Source organism: Gobio gobio (genome assembly GCF_949357685.1).
Source record: "Gobio gobio genome assembly, chromosome: 4".
Taxonomy (NCBI): Eukaryota; Metazoa; Chordata; class Actinopteri; order Cypriniformes; family Gobionidae; genus Gobio; species Gobio gobio.
Window position 1 is genome coordinate 41503789 of NC_137100.1, and position 17992 is coordinate 41521780.

Consider the following 17992-nt stretch of genomic DNA (forward strand, 5'->3'; position numbering starts at 1 on the left):
CCAGAAAACTGAACATTGTACATTTTTACTAGACTTTTTGTTTATGGGGTACAAATTGTAATTTTTTGTAAAATCCTTATCCAGTAAATTAAGAACTGTAAAAGTCCCATGGCCTTTGAATATTGTTTGAAAACTGGTGAGCCTTGGGGTCAAAAAGGTTGAGATCCTTTGATCTAAACACACTAAGCACCTGAGATCTATTTTTGTAAATGTACTGATGCTGCATGACACATGCATGTCTTTCTGTACATTGGTTTGTTTTGCATCAAAAACATCTATAATTCATGGCAACGCTCATAAAAACTTACCATCGTTCTTTTTGTCAAGACTCTTGAAGACCAGCCTCAGTTTCTTCTCATGGTCTCTCAGGTAGTGCACAAACTCCTCAAAGTCCAACTGACCATCCAAGTCTTTGTCTCCAGCCTTGACGACTTTCTGAAACACATATGCAGAAATCAACATCAAAACCTCAAGATAGAATCTAATTTTTGGAGGACAGTGAGGTCGGTGTTGTTCAGGGTGTTGAGCTAATGGGCACTAGGGGCAGACATATGGCCTTTGTTTGCTGAAGATAGTTTTGAATGGACAATGTTGAACATTCTCATCATGATCATCAGCTTTATGAGGCCCATCCTGACAACGTTTGACCTTTAGGACACAGGCTGTCTGAACCATTGAGCAGCATATAACTGGAGGTAATGGAAGGAGATGGAGAAGAAGAATTAATCATTAACCTCCTGAAGTGTTCTGGAAGGACAGAAACAAAAGGGAACGTGTTTCCAGTTTTAATGGTAAATCAGGCCCATAGCGTGATTCCGGTCTGATGTGGCTCTGAAAGTGTGTGTACCTTATGGGGTGACAAAATCATTGGTCTGACCACTACTGAACTTTTTCAATCGCAAGCAGAAAAATGAACACCCCGCCCAGTGACATCAGCACTTCATAATGAGCCACTGAACACTAGAACACGGAGTCAGATCATTTATGTTTTTATGTTACTTTCCATTATAAGATTAGGGACTAGTGCATAATGACACCTTAGGTAAAAAAGAAAAAGAAAAAGTGTAGCAGTGTCTGAATAAACTGAAATGTACCTCTACTGTACACAAACTACAAGAACTCATACCCATACAGTCCATAAATTAATAAAAAAAATTCGTAAACAAACTGTGCTCTTTAAACCTATACTTTATATATAATAGTAAATTATTTATTTGACATTTTGGTAACACTTTAGTTTACTGTCCAATAAATTTTCACTATTAACTAGTTGTTTATTAGCATGCATATTACTAGGATATTGGCTGTTTATTATAGTGATGCACCGATCATGATTTTACATGGCCGATTCCGATACCGATTTTTTTCAAGAAAACTGTCCGATTCCGATACCGATTTCCGATTTTTTTTTTTTTTTTTTTAACACAATAAAAGAATGAAAGTATACATGAACAAGATGTTTATTTAACAGGCTAAATTGGCTTTTGGCTAATGAAAACAAGTCCGCAATTTGAAATTAACAAGAAATTTAATTGGAAATTAAAAGACTGAAAGGTGCAAATAAAGGCAACAACTGCATATTCTGCAATCCAAACAAAGATGTTACTTAAATCAGCATTTGTTTTTAAATTCAGTGTACAGAAAGTCTTTACCAGTGAAATTAAATAAAACCAAAGTATATAATTGTTCCAAAATGTTAAATCAAATAATGTTTAGTGCAACGAAAAAAAACTAAGAAGGTGCTTTTTAAATCAAATTAAGTCAATGTAATTAAGGTAAAATAAAAGGTAACACTTTAGAATAATGGTCATTAGTTAACATTAGTTAATGTATTAACTAACATTAACTAACATGAACAGTACATTTGTTACTGTATTTGTTCATCTTTGTTAGCATTAGTTAATATAAATACAGCTGTTCATGGTTTGTTCATGTTAGTTCACACTGCATTAACTAATTTTAACAAGATTTTAATAATGCATTAGTAAATGTTGAAATTAACATTAACAAAATTAATAAACGCTTTATAAGTGCAGTTCATTATTAGTTCATGTTAACTAATTTAGTTAACCAATATTAACTAATGACCATTATTCTAAAGTGTTACCAAATAAAAATGATCATCCTATAGCAGGGTTTTTCCTGGGTCAAAAATGGTCTTCAGTGGTTTCTGACAGACATGGTCATCCACACACACAGTAAAGTCCTCTACCTACGTGATCTGTGAGCGCAATACTGACAATACATGTAAAATAAATGCAAAGAAACTTTTGTAATTTTTGCTTATCTTATTTTGACATCTGATATTATGTATGATCTCTACCTTGATGTTTGTTTCTTTTGATCCTCATTTTTACACTATTTAATGATAATTGTTTTGGTATAATCATATCATTATTAAAAAGTAGCATAAAAAATTAATAAATAGCCTAATTTTCTACCATATACAATTTAGTAAAATTATCAGCTAGCTAACAACTTTGTTCTGGTCTCACCTTACTCCAGTCTAAACTAAATTATATTTCACTACACATTGTCAACATAAATAAGCTGAATGACTGTGGATGATTAAACTAATTCTTACTATTCACTCTTGCTGAATTGGGTAAAGCACACTTGTGTTCTCATTTCAGAGGAGTTCTGAGTAAATTAATAAACTGGTTCGTTAGTTCAAGTGTTGGACGGATCAGTTGTTCTAACCAGTCGTTAAAATGATTCGGTTCAAAGGAGTCATTGTTTCGCGAATCGGACATTAGCAGACGCGTTGTGTGAGCAGATGAAGCTGAGCTGAACAAACGCTCACTATCTGCGCTTGTGCAGGGCGCGGAGAGGTAGGCTCGCGCAGGAAAGCGGCTCTTCCTCAGTTCTCCAGTTTCCGTTTGTAACACACAAGTGACATGTTCGCGAATGATTGCAATATAGGTGTATGTGCACGCGGGCGCACTTCCGGATAAATCGGCAGAAAAATACAAAGAAAACCGGCCGGTTGCCGATCGCGCGCTAGAAGCAAAAACCGGCCTGTTCCGGTTTTTGGCCGGTCAACCGGTGCATCCCTAGTTTATTAGTACTTATAAAGCACTTATTAATGCCTTATTCTGCATGACTTTATTCTACATTCATAATCCTACCCAATACCTAAACTTAACAACTAACTGACTAACTATTAATAAGCCATAATTAGGTTGATTATTGAGGCAAAAGTCATGGTTACCCTAATCTAGAGTGACCTTAATGTTACATATTTTCGTAAGCAAATATACCAACAACAACTATAATCATTAATTGATCATTCTCTTTGAAATTGTGTAATCAGAAGCCATTCAGAATCGATCAACTCTTCAGAGCTCAGCATCATGTCTGACAGGCTAATGTGCATCATTCCAGACTGTCAAGATCACAGGCCTCCAGCCAAGTCTCAAATAGCTCTGTCAGTGTAAAGTATCTTAAAGATAGCCATGATCTTAACACACTTAATCCGGACACTGCAATGACTCAAATGCAGTGGGTTATGAGAATGGAAACGAGATTTTTGAGTCATTCGTTTTACATTTTATAGCACAAATAATAAAGTTCCCTTTAGTTTACAATATCTTCTTTTAGATGTCCAAGTCATTTAGGCATTAACATCAAAGTGAGCTCAAACTCTGTAAAGGACTCAGGAAGGGATTCTACACGCAGTTCAAACACGGAAGTAAAATAATCTGGATTAAATTGATTCATCCCATTACAAATTAAATCTTGCCACGAATGGACAGGACACACAGATCTTGGGCTCATGAGGACTTTTTTTGACACTGAAACGGATTTTCCTCAATTTCTGTTAGACAACAAACCAATAGGTAAAAAACATTAAAAATCTTTTTGTAATTGTGCATGAAATAATCCTGAAATAAAATAAAAAAATATAGTTATCAGTAAATATAGTGTCGAAGTGCTAAAATTACTGATAACTATATAACTACAATTGAAATAATAATTTTAAGCTAAATAGAAAAAAAAAAAAATGACAAAAGCACAAAATCAATAAACATAAAATAAAAACTAATTCAAAATATTAGCAAATACTATTATAGCATATAAACAATGCTAAAATAACACTGTTTGAGACTAGGCAACAACAACAAAAAAAACGTTATTACATTGAGAAACACTATACAATCTTTTTTTTAACATAATACAGAAAACATACCTTTCGCCATTTCCTGTAAGAATCAAACTCTTGTGATGGAAGAAATAAACTCAACTTGAAAAGAGACTTCAGCTGTGCTGGTAAACTATCAGACTCAAAATACTCAAATTCTATCGGTTCTGAGATATGGACAGGCATGTAAAGACACAAACACAACATGTTCACCTAAAAAAAAGAAATTATGAAAACTAAACGCTGAAGGCAAAGTAAGAAAGATGCACATGTACACAGATCTTGACTGTTCTTGAAGCTATCAGGACTACAATGCCGGTATTTCTTACACATGGAATTAGGGGACGCATACATCCCGCCCATTTTGTGTTGAACTGCAACCTGCAATGTAATTGGCTCAAGTCACAATACACAGCATCACCTTCTTACAAGCCTTTTTGGTTCATCAGTCTTAAAGGTTCACAAGTCATGCAACTGCACAATTCTGGAATATTCACATACTTAAAGTAAGGAAAACAGGCAGAATTGTATTTAATAAATCATCTAATTCAACAATTACATTAAGAAAAAAAAAAAACTGTAAAAACATACCTCAATTCATTTCAGCCCCCATAAGAGTAATGACTTACTTCAAAACACATTTTAACAGAAATCTCCAATTTGGTTCCTAGAGTACACTAATAGGTTCAGCAACAACTAATTAGTGAAATTGGTGGTCAGAAAACATGAAGAGTGGTTTGTGATTAATCTTGTTGGTCTCTAGAGATAACAGGGAAAAAAATCTGACAAGTTGTAATGGGGTTTAATCCTGTCACTAGCACATGACTAGCCTGACGTCGTCATACTCAATTCTAGTCAGAATTTGAGTCTGATACTGCTCCGTTGGGCTGTGATTATGGGGCGTGTTTCAACCGAACCAGGAAAGACCTCAATTGGATAGACCTACAACCAATCAGAGCAACGGAGCGACGCATAACGTTAGTTGTCAAATGTCAACAGAACTCAACTGCACTGTGTTGCCAAGTCCACGGGTTGAAGCGACCCCAATTATGTGATATACGGACCCAGGAATGTGAATTTTAGCAGGCTGCCCTGCCAAAATAACACATATTTTAACTCCCAAATGCCTTTTTTCCCCCGGAGAACCCCGCTGGAAAGCTTTTGGGCTTGTTTTTGGCTAGTTTAGAGGAACGTTAGCAATTGGGCGGGTTTTGTTGTAAAACTTGGCAACCCTGTCTGCACACACGCTGGAATCAGGCTGGAATAAGTAGCCTAACGTTAGAAGAAAAAGATGAGTGTAAACGATCTTTGCCAGTGTTGTAAATAAAGAATTTAAGGATACACAGAGTACTTACCAACACCATCATCATTTCTGAGAGAAATAGTAAAGGTGAATGCCATAGACTGTAAAAAAAACATGGACGTAGTGTCCGTGACGTCACCCATAGGATTCTGATGAGCCGTTCTGAAGCGCAAAGTAGGGACGAGCCATCTTGGCAGCGCGTCATCGCGCGTCACTCCCGGATAACAGAAAATGGGCAAAAAGGCGGGACGTGGGCGGAGCTTAAGTGACGCGTGACTAACAGACAGCAGATAAATGGCTATCCACCTGTCACTCGAAATGGCCACGCCCTTAATTATGCAGAATTTTAAGGCTTTATATAATGTAAACGAATGAGTTATAAAAAAATTCACCCCCCTCACAGTTGTCATGAAGGGCAAAATGAGCCGTATAGACCAAAAGCACAATTTGTACCCGACTGTAAACATGTTTTATTCTGCTCTAAATTTGGCCATTTTAACATGAGGCTCAATGAGATTCTGCTCCCTTATGGATCCTGTCCCTAGCGGCCAGTTGATGAATTGCAGTTTGAGGCACTTCCGTATTGGCTTCAAGAGAAACTGCGGGAGGTTGCCGCTTGGTGAATGCATATACTAACAAGTTCTCCGTTTAGGATTAGAACAGATTCAACCCAAGCACCTTTGATGACGTGGATGATTACGTTACTGTTTATCATCTGTCCATCATCGTCTAAAGCCCGCCCTGACAATTTCATTGGTCCGAACAGTTTCTGTTCGGGCATAATTACTTCTCTACCGATCAAGTCCAGACCGAACTGCCCGAGGAAAAATGTTGTGGGCGGGGCTAAGTTCGGCTGGCATCCAGGCTAGCACATGACCTTTCTCTAATTAGACTGATCAGGTGAAATATTTCTGACAATAATATTTAAAGGAGAACTCTGGTGAATTTTTAAGTTAATCTTGATCGTTATACCTTTGTGAGTACGGTCTATAGAAAAAAAAATGAACCGGATTGGTGCTTGCAACACGGAGCTGTTACAGTTAATGCCCAGAGCTCCCACTCAGCTAACACGGCAGCTATGGGGGCATATACATAAAGAGTGTCTTTGTGCCTCTTAACAGATACAAAATGCAATTAAAATGTCTGTCCAACATGAACAGGGCCCTTACATGACAACGAGATGCGTTTAGCAACTTAGCCATTGTTTAAACCACCGAAATAGTGTTTTAGACGGCAAGCTGTAGTCTCGCGCTGAAGTCCCGTGGGAACTCAGTTGTAGCTGGTAAAATGTAAATAGTCCAGGGGGGAGGAGCGTTACAAACCATTTCTTCTTCACTTGTGAGCCGATCATCACTCTTCACACACAACGCTCCTCCCCCCTGGACTATTTACATTTTACCGGCTACAACCGAGTTCCCACGGGACTTCAGCGCGAGACTACTGCTAGCCGTCTAAAACACTATTTCGGTGACTGTCTATTAAGAGGCACAAAGACACTCTTTATGTATGCCCCCATAGCTGCCGTGTTAGCTGAGTGAAGCTCTGGGCATTAACTGTAATAGCTCCGTGCTGCAAGCACCAATCCGGTTCGTGTTTTTTTCTATAGACAGTACTCACAAAGGTATAACGATCAAGATTAACTTGAAAATTCACCGGAGTTCTCCTTTAAAGAGCAGCAGAGGCTGTAACCGACTAAAGATGTGAAGCAATAATTTGGGGGAGGACCGAGCAAAATTTACATGCATCAGAGACTTTGCTGAGAGGCGGGTAGAATCACACCAATTCAAGACTGATTATTAGCTGTTGAAATATCTAAAATTACTTCATTAAAATGCGCCTGTCGAGACCTATGACATGACGACTGACTAAAAAATATGACTAAAATTTGACATGAATTTGATTAAAAAATTGCTTTTTTTTTTTTTTACTAATTTACGAAATGAGATGTGAAATATCACCCATAGCTCAGTTTTGATCAAATCTGAGCTGAAAAGACTTAGGATCAAGAATCATAATATGAAATAAAGTGCAATAATCTCACCAACCATATAGCAGTTCGGTTCAGAGTAAAAATATGAATGCATGCGCATTATAAAGACTTTCAACAAATCGTTTTGTTTGATGTGGTAATTCTCTTTGTAATACCTGCTGGAGATCCTTAGGAGGCGCCACCATAATTAGCACTGTAGTTTTCCTTGTGCTCTTTACTTGACCGACTGAATCTGCCTGTGTAACTGGCTTCTTATGGCCTTCTTTTACTGCAGCGTCCTCTACGTTTCGTTCCTTAAGTTCATCAGGTGGCTCTGTGGTACCCTGCTCGCACGCGGCTACTCCTGAAAACCACTGGGAAAGGGACGACCACAGTTCCTTGAGCATCTTCATGAAGTCTGTTCACTCTTGAGAACTTATGAGTTTGTGTATTTGATCAATGTCAACATCCAGCAGCCGTGTGTGAATTTTTTGTTGTATCTTGGTCTTCGTAAGAACTATCAATTTAAGTCTACAGATGTTTTAGTATATAAGAGACAAACTGCTTAGGCAGTCATACGTGAGGCCAGGAGGATGAGGGCAGATGAGGACACTGCCACACAATTTCCAAAGCTCACTGGCATATCCGACAGCGTTTCCACAGTAACCCGGTGACCAAGTTAAAACTTTGAAATGCAGCAGATGACTAGTTCCAATTAACCGCTTCAAAAGCATCTCTTCTCAACCCTAGAGCATCTTTCCGAAACAAATTGTCCAGGAAACTTTCTTCACTGAGTGCAAAAAGATGCAGTCAAAAAAAGAAATTATTCACTCTTCAAGGGACTTCACTCCACAACCTTGACACACTGCACAGTAGCCAAAAGCATGAAAAAAGACAACTCAACTCAAAGAAGCTGAAATCCTTACGACCAATCTAACTTTAAAAGCGATTCCATGTTTCAAGTGCGTGTATTTCTTGGTGTCTACAAGCTTCTGCAGGTTGGCTGCATGCATCTGTAGCCGGCAAAAAGTGATGCAGTGAAAAAAGCTGCAACCTCACTGCAGCTGTGGCTCAGCCAATCAGAGCACTCCACACTGGCTGCCCCTGTCTGACAATGCACAGGCAGCCAATCAGAGGATGAAATACAGCCAGTTAATGGAGTGATCTCTCACATCCAGCAATGAGGAAATTCTGCTGACTGTTTTTTTTTCTGTCTTCTGCTTTTTTAAGACATTCTACCATCATCAGGATCTCCCCGGTAACGCCTCCATGGTGATCCCATGCACTTCTAACACTGTAATACTTACCTATACAAATCTATCTCATACATTAATTTATCAGTTTGTTGAAACCAGATCCCTTTTTTTAAATGCATCTGACCATGCACAGCAGGACATGTTAATTTGTAACAAATATACATTTCCTCCCTCATTTTACTTGCAAATGGTAGGATTTCAATACAGCTCATTTGAGCAGGGAGGTCTAAAAGTCTTTTTTGAAATTACAACGGGATGTGAAGTGGTATGCATGAATATGATTATAATAACTATGTATATATATATATTTAAAGGGTTAGTTCATCCAAAAATGAAAATTCTGTCATCAAGTACTCACCCACATGTCGTTCGAAACCCATAAGCCTTTTGTTTCGCTTCTTGCGGAAACTAAAATGGAACACACGAGAATGAACTACATTTGTTCACGCACGTCAAGGAAACATGCTTAAGGTTCAATTTACCATAACTGATATGTACTTTGATGAATGTTTATATTAGGGGTGGGCGATATAGCCTCAAAATTATATCACGATATTTCAAGAAAATTTGCGATAATGATATTTATGACGATATAGAAAGAAATATATGGAACAAAGTTTTATTGGTGATTGCAGCTGGCAGGCAGCAGCATTAATTAGTGCAAACTAGGGGTGTAACGGTACACGTATTCGTACCGAACCGTTTCGTTACAGGGCTTTCGGTTCGTTGCACGTGTGTACCGAACGGTTTCCGAGTGCAGTCTTTAACAGTTAACAGTCGGCTTGTTTTAAGCGCGGAACACACTTTCAATCGGAGTTCCCACACGAACATATTAAGTATTCAGTCCATTTTATCACGAAATTCAAACGATAAATGCCGTTTTGACATTTTTTAATGTGGCGTGACTGAAGCGGTGCGCGTGAATGCAATCATCTGTGAACGCGATCGATCATCTTTTCCTAAAGAATAAAAATGAATGAACATCTAAAAGGTGTGTTGAGGATACATTACAACTTACTGTCACGTAACATATGTGGTGTAATCGCTCCATCAGTGTTTCGACAGCGGAAAGACCTCAATATAACTGCCTGATGACTGCCTGAGGTAAATGTGATGCTACATGTTTACAAGCAGTGTCCAGTGTCCACAGAATTGTATTCACTAGAGCTGGAGGTAGACTCTGGGTCAGGCTGGGCCACATCAAGTATTACATATAAAAAGTGTTTCAAGTATTCCAAAAAAAAGTAGCACAACTGATCCAATCTTCTCAATTTTTATTATTAACAGTTCTTCAACATGTTTCTTCTGAACATGAACTGTTCCTCTGAATTTGAACTAAATATAGCCTATAGAAATTAAATCATGTAATATGAAATAATGAATGATTTTAATTTTATTTTATATAATAGATTAATTCACAGCAAGGCCGTAACCAGGTCAAACAGAACAGTGAGTGAAATTCTAGGTCTAATTCTATTTGGGAAATAATCTTTTTGGGACTATTTGTAAACAATATTTGCATTAATTTGCGTCAAATATATTATTAGTCCCGATATTCTTCGCATGAGTGAGTGAATAAAGACATAGATCCGCGATTATGGATTCTCTAGTGCTCTGGTGGTCTGGTGGTAGAATTTTTGTCAACCGTGTCAAAGGTTCCGGGTTCTAATCCGCATATAATTTTTCTTCATTAAAATCAAAGATGTTCCTCAATGATTGTATAATGAGACCATGGACACGGTTTCATGATTTCACCGGTAGAAAAGAGTCTCTCTCAGCAACGGCATTAAGCGATAGATTGACGCGCTTGTCTGTGTGTGAAGACTGTGCAATGTGCACGAGCCAAAAGAGAACGTAAACCCCGCCTACTTTGATTTGATTGGCCATCTCAATCATTTTGACATTGACGAGCGCTGTTAGACCACATTTGTTTCAACTGTCTGATCAGCTTCGTTCGTCTGTTCCTGTCAATCACGCGGCGTCAACCAATTATACTGCACGAGGGAGGGGCCAACTCTCTCTCTCTCTCTCACACACACACACACACACACAAAGGAGGCAGCAAGCGTGGCAAGCGCTGCACACGCAACGATTCAGCAAAAAGGTGCTTTTCAGAGCAACGCGCGGGCCGCACTAACACTAAACTTTGATGTCAAGAAGGGGGCCACAAAATATCATCCTGCAGGCCGCAAGTGGCCCGCGGGCCGCGAGTTTGAGACCCCTGCACTAGAGAAATCAACTCTTTCACTAAATATATGCACTATATTAGCCTATATATTAATTATATTCTACTTAACCTGTTATGTCTTGATTATTTCATGCATGTTTAAATAAATCTGTCATGAAAATGACAGCCACTGTGTATAATGATTAGATTTCAACAACGAATTGAGTAAAAAAAAAGTATAATTAGATTTAGAAGTTTACATGTTTGCACACAATGTGTTATTTGAGTGTTGATTATTATACCTAAACATGAATATCAGCTGAATTCACGCTCATAGTTTGGGCTCTGTTGTTAACCTTTAATATTAATGTGCAAGTAAGGGCTCCCTACATAGTTTACAGCAATATCTTCAATAAACTTTTAGTTATAATTTAATTAATTTAAGGACAGACATTTTTTTCAGTAAGCCACTGTTTAATAAAAATAAATCAAAAGCAATTTTGTAAAACTGCTGTACCGAACCCGTACCGAACCGTGACTTCAAAACCGAGGTATGTACCGAACCGTCAGTTTTGTGTACCGTTACACACGCCTAGTTCAAACAAAATGAAGGGCATTTTCCATCCTTTTCCAATGAGCTACTGTCATTGATGACAATAGATTTACACTTTGAATTAAGTATTCTGTCATAAGGTGGCAGCAGCATTATAGTGCAATAGTAGTGACACAGTCATACATCATCAGTCAAATGTAAGCAAAGTAAAAAAAAAACTAAACAACAAGTAGTCTTGGTACAAGTTGGTAGTGTTTTCACTGGAAATTTTAAGTAAAACTATAACATGACTCCTTAACATTTTCTTTTAACAATAACTAAAGTAATTTATGCCATGGTCTGTCTGAATATTGGATTACGCAACATGTAGTTCCAATTCAGATGAATCACTGTTCTATATCAATGCGCGGTTTTCATTGACGCGCACACACACAGGCCAACGTGACGTACAGAAAGCGGAGATCGCGCTGCACATTCAGGAGCACAGAAACTTGTTATCAATGTTGCCCCGCGACATTTAGCAATAAAATAGCTACGTTACTGGATTACTATATTATATTTCTCAGCAACGATGGTGTTACATCGCTATTTGTAAGTAATACATCTTCATTGAGAGACGCTGAACAGACGCAGTCACAGAGGGATGAATCTCTCTCTCTCTCACTCTCGATAGCCTAATTAGTTCAAATAAATGCTATGATTCAGTCATTCAAATAAATGTAACCTTACGGACTACTTTATCCTCTGTGTCTGATTTAAAGCGGGCAGAATGCTGGATTTAACGCGCCGTAACTGACGAAAATAACCGTAGATTGTACCCTTCTGGTCAAATATTGCGCTGCAAACATCAATAACAGCTTTAAGTTGTCAATGCTGTGTCAGTTGTCAAGAGGTCTGACCTCTTGTAACCGAGTACCTCCTTTTTAGGTACTAAATCGCCATCGGAGGCTGACATGCTGCTCCCTACAGATGTTGTTGTTGTTGTGCGCGCCAGGGAACGTAAATGCGCCATACGTCATTGCGTCACAATATCGTTGATAAATTATACCGGTGTTATCGTGGACGGTATGATATGGAACACCCCTAGTTTATATATGAATGAAAGCCTCATTTCAATTTGTTCATTATATAAAGTGATCGTTTCTCTTCAGAAAATATAGATTTGGACTAAACCGCTAAATTCATATGAATTCGTTTTACGATTTCTTTATGAACTTTTTGAAGCATCAAAGTGGTAGTGGCATAGCTGTCTATGGAGAGACAGAAATCTCTCAGATTTAATTAAAAATATCTTCATTTGTGTTCCGAAGATGAACGAAAGTCTTATGGGTTTGAAACAACATGAGGGTAAGTAAATGGTGACAGAATTTTCATTTTTGGGTGAACTAAATGCAATCAAATGAGTAATTGAGACCAATCCTCAATGAATTATTAGAGTAAATTCACAATACTGACTACAGGTGAGGTTTGTGTGCCTTTATATGTACACGTCAGTGATGTCACTGGTAAATAAATAATTTCCCAATCACAGTAGTGTTCCCCCTTTTTCTCCAGGGGGCCCTTGCACTCCTAAACTATTAATATGTGACGACAGAGAAGTCCTACATTATTCACCCAGCCCTTTGAATGTGATGAGTTGTCTGGGCTGACAGCTATTACTGCACTTAATTTAAAATATAAAACAAAAACAAAAAATACATTGAAAATAAAGAAAAAAATAGAAGGCAAAAGTATGTAGCCTGCCTACATCTAAACAAAACATAAAAGGCATAATTTTTTTATTTGAATGGAGAGGATTAGCTACTGAAGATCGATATTAGCATAGCAGGGTTTCTAGCAGACTCTAATGTAATGAGTCAATGAGGGAATGGTTTTCTGATGTGGGAGGAATTGGATAGCTCTATATGTGGCAGGTTTGACGTCATTTTATTTGACTTTTAAGCAGTTACTGTGCGAGTCTGAATAAAATAAAGGCTGAATAAAAGTGAAAAAAGTGTCTACATGTACGGAGCCACAACAGAGCTGCTCCATTAACCTATTTAAGATTCATTTAAAAACTCTTATAATTAAAAACCTTTCAGCACATACTCATTCATACAACATATGAAGACCTATAGCTTCTTATGTAAAAAAAACAATACTTTAACCTCTATCTTATTGTCTTTGAATGGAACTAAATGCAGGTCCTGTTCCCACACCAGGCTAGTGCTGTATTTGCATTTATTTTCTCACTGCGTTTGCAAATCCAGAGTGCAAATCGAGTCAAGAATCCACACGCATTGCAATCCACCCTTGATCATTAAAGTACCAGTAAGTTATTTTTGTCTTCCATAATTGAAGCAGCAGATGTCATTCATCTGCGGGAGAGATTGTGAATTATGCAGTAAACTCTCTTGACCTTCATAATAAAACATGTAATAACGCAGTTACTGGTTTATTTGAGCAGTGCCAACAAATCTCAGCTGGTCCACTATAGAGGAACTTTCGGTTTTGTTCAAAGTGCTTTTGTTAGTTGTCAAACAAAAGAATACTTGATGCGCAAAAAAACTGCAGCCAGGCTTTTGTCCAAGACTGCCGCCATCTACAAAAATTATCTGACCTTAAGGAAACCTAGTCTCAATCTCAAACCAGCAAGCTTTTTAAAACACACCCATAGATGAAACTATCAGTAATGTGGAATGCAGAACTTGCTTGTCTTCATTATAAGCCAATGATTATACCACCTCTGAAATTCCCCTCAAATCATATTCTGAAAGCCTTAACATTATGCTACCTGTAAAGGATAAAACTAGTAGTCCTTTAATCAACCTCCCACCGTCCCCCATCATAGAGGGAGAAATGGGGGAGGAAGAGGGAGATCTGCAGGGTGGTAAATCATAAATGACAGTAGATCCCGCCTGTGACTCGCCTACAAAAACAGGCCACATTCCAGATGATCAGTAGCTGATCCAAGATCTCACTTCCTGATGTACAGGATGGTCCAACATCCGGATATAGGAAGTAATTGTATAACTTATTGTATTTCCTGAAGGACTGAAAGTGAAACATTTTCTGCCTTCTATTACATTCCACAAATTTATGTTGCGTTTTAAAGGGCACCTATTATGGAAAATTCACTTTTATAAGGTGTTTGAACATAAATGTGAGTTGGCAGTGTGTGTACATAACCACCCTATAATGGTAAAAATCATAAGCATTGTCTCAGAACAAGCCGTTTGCAGAATCCTTGTAAAGTGACGTCACATTTCACAGGCCCCGCCCACGAGTGTTGATGGACACTGTATTAGCAAAAACCCCGCCCTCACAGAAGTGTACAAAGTCTGCCATGTTTTTCTCCTCGCCAGAGCATTCAAGTAAGAAATGTGTTCTTAATAAAGCTACTAAAGTTATTCAGTCAAGAGCAGTGAGTGATTTTCTGATTATCTTTTGTTGGATTCATATCAACAGCAGATATAGCAGTACTTGGTATATTACACCGCTTTCACTTTAGTACACAGATCTAATACACACACAGGATTTCTGTACTAGCTGCATGTGCACAGACATAATCAACTGTTTTCATGTGAACTTTGTGTGTTTCTGACATAACCTTGTGTGCATTTGACAGTTTAATCGCAATAACACATGAAAGATAACTTGTCTAGTTTAGCCTACGCACGGACGCACCGACATCCAGCTCTCTGTGCGCATGCGTCGGGTGTGTGTGCTCAAGTTGAGAGTGATAAGGCTTTAAAACACATGCAGATGATAATATTTCATGATGATGAAGAACTGCAATGTCACATGAGCGTGTCTGCGATAGAGATGACCATCAAAACAAACTGATGTAAGATTCATGTTTCAGTTTTTATTCGAGTGTTCACGCTCCGCCCTCTGGGAACATTTGCATTTAAAGGGGACACACAGAAAACAGCTAATTTTCTCAAACCCAAAGATTGGCATTTTCAAAATGGTATATTAAATGATCTGTTAGGAATGTTGATCTGAAACTTCACAGACACACTCTGGGGACACCTGAGACTTATATTACATCTTGTAAAAAGGAGCATAGGTGCCATTTAAAGGGTTAGTTCACCCAAAAATTAAAATTCTGTCATTAATTACTTACCCTCATGTCGTTCGACACCCGTAAGATATTTTAGTTGAAATCTGATGGCTCTGAAAGGCCTCCATTGGCACAATACACGGTTCACTCTCTAGACCCTTAAAAGGTACTAAAGACGTCGTTACATAGTCCATCTCACTACAGTGGTTCTACAATAACTTTATGAATCGGCGAGAATAGTTTTTGTGCGTAAAAAACCCCCTAAATAATGACTTATATAGTGATGACGATTTCAAAACACGGCATCATGAAGCTTCGAAGCGTTATGAATCAGTGAGTCGAATCAGCAGTTTGGATCGCCAAATTTCAGCAGTATTGGCGGTTTGACACGCGATCCGAATCATGAATCGACTCACTGATTCATAACGCTTCGAAGCTTCATGATGCCGTGTTTTGAAATCGTCATCACTATATAAGTCGTTATTTAGGGTTTTTTGCGCACAAAAACTATTCTTGTCACTCCATAAAGTTATTGTAGAACCACTGTAGATGGACTTTGTAACGACGTCTTTAGTACCTTTTAAGGGTCTTGAGAGTGAACCGTGCATTGTGCCAATTGAGGCCTTTCAGAGCCATCAGATTTCAACTAAAATATCTTCATTTGTGTTCCGAAGATGAACGGAGGTCTCACGGGTGTCGAACGACATGAGGGTAAGTAATTAATGACAATTTTCATTTTTTGGGTGAACTAACCCTTTAAATGATTACAATCATGCAAAGGAGGTTCTGTGAATTCTTACCACTCTGTGAAACTGCAGCTTCTTGTTTATCCTTATTATGTCTGTACGTCCTCAAGAGACTATTTTATAATTGCGCATTTCCATCTCCTTTGCGCAATTACAATGTAGTCTAGATTCATATATAATAAACATGATAGTGAAAACTACATGTCTGTATATGGCATCCTCAATCATGCTTACATGAGATATAGCTAAATAAGGATAAAGACATCTTTTCTAAACGGAAAGTAAACTCAATGTATATTTTGGTTGCACAGAAACCCACACGACTGCCCCAAAACAGAAACTATGCAACAAAAAAAACCTGCAATTCCTATCATGATGTGTAAGCATTCCTAGTGTTCACCTAACAATAAAGGTCTTTTTTGCCATATGTCCACATCAAACACACACAAAAAAACAACAGTAATCCTCTCTAGGAAAAATAGCAATCCTCTTCGCACAGTGGAGAGAAAGAAAAGGCACAGCTGTCCTTTGTTGGCACTGTATTAAGCAAATGTCACTCAAATCTTCTGGTTTGATGAGCAGCCTCACACAAGAGCTGTGAAAGTACAAACCTTCTTTTCTGGGGTTTAATAAATAATGATTCATAAAAAAAATAATCTGTGTAATCTGAGCACTAAATCCATCATAAAATTCCATTATAACGGGATAATTTAATCGTGTTGGACATAAAGGAGATAAAGTAACTCACCATGAGTTCATGTTCAGTGCGATGGACGCCCAGCTTTTTCAGTCCGATGGTCAGGTCGTTGACACAGATACCTCCGTCTCTGTTGACATCCAGGATCTGGAAGAGCACCTTGAGTCGGTGCTCCTGCTCGGGTCCGCCGCACACCGGGCAGTGATGCGGGGAGTCGCAGGACTCATCATGTCCGTGGTCTGTGAGTGATGTTGCAGCCAGTGTGGAGCCCACAATCCGGCCACCACCTCCGGGATCCGAGCCCTGATACTCCTCCGAGCGGCACTGGCAGAAAACACCACTGAGCAACGGAGAGACGAACGATCCACGCGGATGCATTTCACACGGGCTGAACTCCAGACAAACCTTAGTGGATGGTCAAACAGCGACCCACGTCTCTGTGTGAGCGTATGGGTAGCGTGAGCCTGTAGCTGCTCACGCGGTCGTTTTCAGTCGAGATGCTTGACAGATGTGCACTGAGATAAGCTTCTAAATACGTCTAAAGAGTTATCTATTCCATATGAGCCTCTTTACCTCAACAACCGGATTGTTATGTTTTGGAGTAAGGTTTAAAACTGATCGCTCACTCCCTCTCAGCGGCATTCAGGGCTCCCGGTCATGGTGATGAGCTGGAAGGATGTCCCAACGATACTCCGGGTTTTAGTATGTCAAAAAGCGCAGACAAATCGGCTTATTCTGGCAAATACATCGATCTTAATATCGTTCCTGATATAAATCCTTGAGTTCGTGAATGTATAAAGGTAATCCGGTTTGAATTGGCTGTCTGTGTGACAGCTGATGCAACGAGAATGCCGGTAAGGCGGGCGGGACTCGTGTGCGACAGGAAATGAGTGACTGGAGACAAAGGGGGAGGGGCTAATGACGTGAGTGATGGACACATGCAGTTACCAATCACTTTTGTTTACTCGTCACGCCCAATATTTATGTTTCCCCTGTAATTAAATTAATAATAATCATAATAATAACAACAACAATAGGCATATTATTATAATTATTAGCAGTAGTAGTAGAATTGTAATTATTAGCTACAATAATTATTATAAATAGGCCTACAT

The 17992-nt window shown here is 38.5% G+C and overlaps 1 protein-coding gene across 4 annotated transcripts in view; it reads right to left on the reverse strand.

Moving 5' to 3' along the window:
* Positions 1-17758, reverse strand: part of slc25a25b (solute carrier family 25 member 25b) — a 28105-nt gene extending 10347 nt beyond the window's left edge. For 2 of the 4 annotated variants that reach the window (XM_079814142.1, XM_079814141.1), the window contains exons 1-2: positions 4190-4455; positions 309-435 (exon numbers count right to left, since the gene is read on the reverse strand). In XM_079814142.1, coding sequence (XP_079670268.1) covers positions 309-435; positions 4190-4348 — 286 coding nt within the window. In that variant the 5' untranslated portion in view covers positions 4349-4455. Of the gene's footprint in view, positions 1-308; positions 436-4189; positions 4456-16928 lie in introns of those variants that run through there. The other 2 variants (XM_079814139.1, XM_079814140.1) reach the window with 2 other exon arrangements.
* Between the last annotated feature and the right edge of the window lie 234 nt (positions 17759-17992).